At 55.2% G+C, this 3529-nt stretch overlaps 1 protein-coding gene across 2 annotated transcripts in view; it reads right to left on the reverse strand.

The window, feature by feature from the left end:
- The window catches only part of SBNO2 (strawberry notch homolog 2 (Drosophila)), a 41499-nt gene that overhangs the window by 8735 nt on the left and 29235 nt on the right, over positions 1 to 3529 (reverse strand). For both annotated transcript variants that reach the window (XM_006764796.2, XM_006764797.2), the window contains 3 exons: positions 1261 to 1379; positions 788 to 893; positions 194 to 347 (listed from right to left, as the gene is read on the reverse strand). In XM_006764796.2, coding sequence (XP_006764859.1) covers positions 194 to 347; positions 788 to 893; positions 1261 to 1379 — 379 coding nt within the window. The remainder of the gene's footprint in view (positions 1 to 193; positions 348 to 787; positions 894 to 1260; positions 1380 to 3529) is intronic.

Consider the following 3529-nt stretch of genomic DNA (forward strand, 5'->3'; position numbering starts at 1 on the left):
CGCCTTGAACAGACTGAGTCGCTAGGCTCCAGCCACAGACCTTGACAGGAGGGCTGGCTGCTTCCTCCTTTCTGTAACCTGACAAATCACTGTAGTGTTTTTAAAGACAGATGCTGAAGGTGACAGGGATGTAATTCCAAGAGGAAATGAATGTGTGTCCATGCAGTTAGAGACCCCTGGGCACCCTGCTCACCAATAGGGCTGCACGGTTATAGACCCGCTCGAAGGTTGGGTCCAGCGGGATCTCCTCAATTCGAAAAGTAACACCACTGAAGCTGAGCTGGCGAGCAATGTACATGCCACTGACCTTCATGTCCATGGCCACGATCTCCATGGCACCCACGCCCCTGTGGATGGAGACAAGGTTGCCTGAGCATTGGCAGGGACCTGCCTGACCACATGCTGAGTCCCATCAAGTGGTGGAGCTGTTCTGTGGAAGGGCTGACGCCTGGAGCTGAGCCCTGGAGGGCAAGGAAGGGACAGGTGCACAGAGGGAATGCAGGCAGCAGGTGCAAAGGCCCTTTGCTCCCATCTGCCTGACCCTCCTGGGCTGAGGAGGGGTTGGGGGGGAGGGTTTGCGGGAAAAGCAGGGAGGGGCCCTTTCTCCTAGAACGATGGAAAGTATAGACAGAGAAAGGGCAGGATTTGTGTTTTAAGTTCACTCTGGTTGCTGGAGGAGTGTGGGCCCGGATGTGGACTGGGCACACTGATGCCAGGTCTCTGCATGTGATGAGCCCCCTTGTGGGCCTCTTAGCTGCCCCTGACACAGGCAGGGAGGGGCACTCACCTCTTCTCAATGGCGTGCAGAAAGTCCTCAAAGGTCCGGAAGGGTGTACCCTCACCCCAGATGCCCAGGCGGCTCATGTAGATCATGTTTCGGGGTTCAGAGGCACCTGGGGAGTTGGAGGTGGGAGTCACCATCAGCTCCTCCAACCCAGCAAGGTTTGGGGGGAGATTAGGGACATGGCACCGGAAATGACCCAAGGACCAGGTACAGGGACCTGAAGGTCCCAAGAAAGCACCCACAGCCAAGGAGCTGGAGCCAGTTGGCAGAGGGGAGTCCCTGATAGGGGTTGGCATCCACGAAGATGTGGACGTTACCACTGGCCCAGGGAGAGTGAGCTCGACCTTTGGGCCCGGCTTCGAGGTCAATGTGTGGATGGCACTTGTGATACCCCCACTATGGCTACACCAGGCCAGACAGCACTGAGTGTGTACGTGATCAGGCTTCCTCCTTGCCCCTGGAAGCTGCCCTCTCACCTGTGGCACTGGCGTAGACCACCCTGGCCAGGGGCAGCTTGTTCTGCAGGTCCAGCACGGCCTTGCCCATCTTGGTGGAGCTGGCATTCTTGGCTTTGTGGCACTCATCAAACACGATCGTTGGTAGGTGCGAGTTAAGGGCTGTTCTGGAAGGTGATCATCCCAGCCTGCCCCCTCCTGGTTCAGGGAGCTCCGCAAGGTGCCCGGGGTATATGTGTGTCTGACCACAGATGGGGGCCTTGGAGTGTGTGAAGCCACCAGAATGAGTGAGAAGCAGCCTCTCGTCCCCTACACAACTACTGACGGAAATGAGTGTGACAGCCTTTTGAAGAGCTTACAGATGACACTGACACATACGGGCACCAATCACAGGAGCCCCTGGAAAAGAGAGGTGGGCCATGACTTCCCACCGGAAGCTGGGGTCTCTATGACTTCTCACAAATCTACACTAATCCCATTTAAAAAAAATATATTGAAGAAACAGCCCTGGCTGGTTGGGCTCAGTGGATAGAGTGTCGGCCTGCGGACTGAAGGGTCCTGGGTTCAATTCTGATCAAGGGCATATGCCTGGGTCACAGGCTCAATCCCCACTAGGGCGTGTGCAGGAGGCAGTCGATCATGATTCCCTCTCATCGATGTTTCTCTCTCTCTCCCTCCCTCTCCCTTCCTCTCTGAAATCAATAAAAATATATTAAAAATATATATATTGAAGAAACAAATTATCATACGATGTAGAAAGTTCTTAATATTTTAAGGGGGAAAAAGTTACAGGCAGGCCCTCTCCCTCTCAGGAGCATGCCCTCACCTGTCCCACCTTCCTCTACCTTCCCCCAGCCCCCAGCACATTACCTTTGCCCTTCCCTCTCCTAAGCTACGAGGGCCCTTCTTTTGCTTCTGAAACCTCTTTCTTGAGCCTATGCAGCCCAGCTGGCTCACTTCTACTGCCTCTGTAACTTTCTAAACTTTCACTTACAATTTGAAAACCAAAAGTTACAGACAAGTATGCCTATACTGAGCCTATTTTAAAAACAAGGTTTACACAGGTGCACATGTACATGTGATGTGCATGTAAAGGGGGGACAGAGGATTTGTGAAATCCAAATGAAAAGGTGAGTTTGGGGGCTGGGCATGCAGCCCCTGGGGTCGAACACATTTTTTTACACTATCCTCTCCCCGAGGCTGTGCAAGGTGTCATCTGGGTGCCCAGGATGCACCAATAACCTTGTTTCTTCTTTGGGCACCCAGCTGTTCTGCATTACTTAACCAGTAAATCCATACACTTGCCCACGTGACCAGAAAGGACACACAGGGCCCACGTCTCTCTTCTTATCTCTGACTGGGACCAGGAGCACCAGAGCTGGTCACCCACTTCTGAATGACCCAAGACACAATGAGAAGGGGTGATGGGCTCACACAGGGCTGCATATAACATAGAAGCTGGGAACCCCCAGAATGCCCCTGTGACAGGGAAATGGCTGAGCAAGGACAGAACAGAGCAGCATGCTGCACAGTGACAAGCAAACCTGCCCCGCTAGGGTGGGGAGAACAGCAACATGAGATGGCACACAGAGGACAACTTGGGGAGGTGGCACGATGGAGGATGAGCACCACAGGATGCCCATAGCACCAAGCCAGCCCAGGGCTGCACAGAGGGCACATGGGAAGCAGCCTCCACGCCAGGGGCAGATCCTGTGAGTACAGGGGAATTTGGGGGGGTGGGGTGGTTTGCACAAATCCCCAGAACTGAGGGCCTCCCACCTGGTGCCCCACTTACGGGGTGAGCCTGAGCCTGGAGGCTGGGGTTTGCAAAAGTTAACGAAGACATGTTAAACTGTGCTCTTGCTGCCACTTTCCTATTCTTTGCTCTTCTAGTCTGTAGGAGTGGAAGACGAAGTTATCTGAGTACCCTAGTTTTGAGAGCGAAGGAGGGAAAGTTACAGACCCCCAAATCTTGGTCCGCACTCCACACGCCTGTCCAGGTGGCACCTTCCCCTACCAAACACCACCCAGGGCCTGTGGTCAGTCCTGTGGGCTGGAACCAGGGGGCCCAGCCAGGCGGTGAGGGGCAGACAGCAGTGGTCACTGAGAGGGAGCCTCCCCTGGGGGCGAGTCTCCCAGGCACAGGGTTCTCTCACAGGAATTCCTCCCCCACCAGCTTCACGCCCTGGCCTCCAGGGCTCCCGGAGCCCCTCCAGCGCCCCCCTCAACCCTGCTCCTCCTCCTCACAGGCCCCTACCCTGAACCCCACCCCTGCAGCCACACCTCCCTC

Source organism: Myotis davidii, unplaced genomic scaffold, assembly GCF_000327345.1.
Source record: "Myotis davidii unplaced genomic scaffold, ASM32734v1 scaffold198, whole genome shotgun sequence".
NCBI classification, from domain to species: domain Eukaryota; kingdom Metazoa; phylum Chordata; class Mammalia; order Chiroptera; family Vespertilionidae; genus Myotis; species Myotis davidii.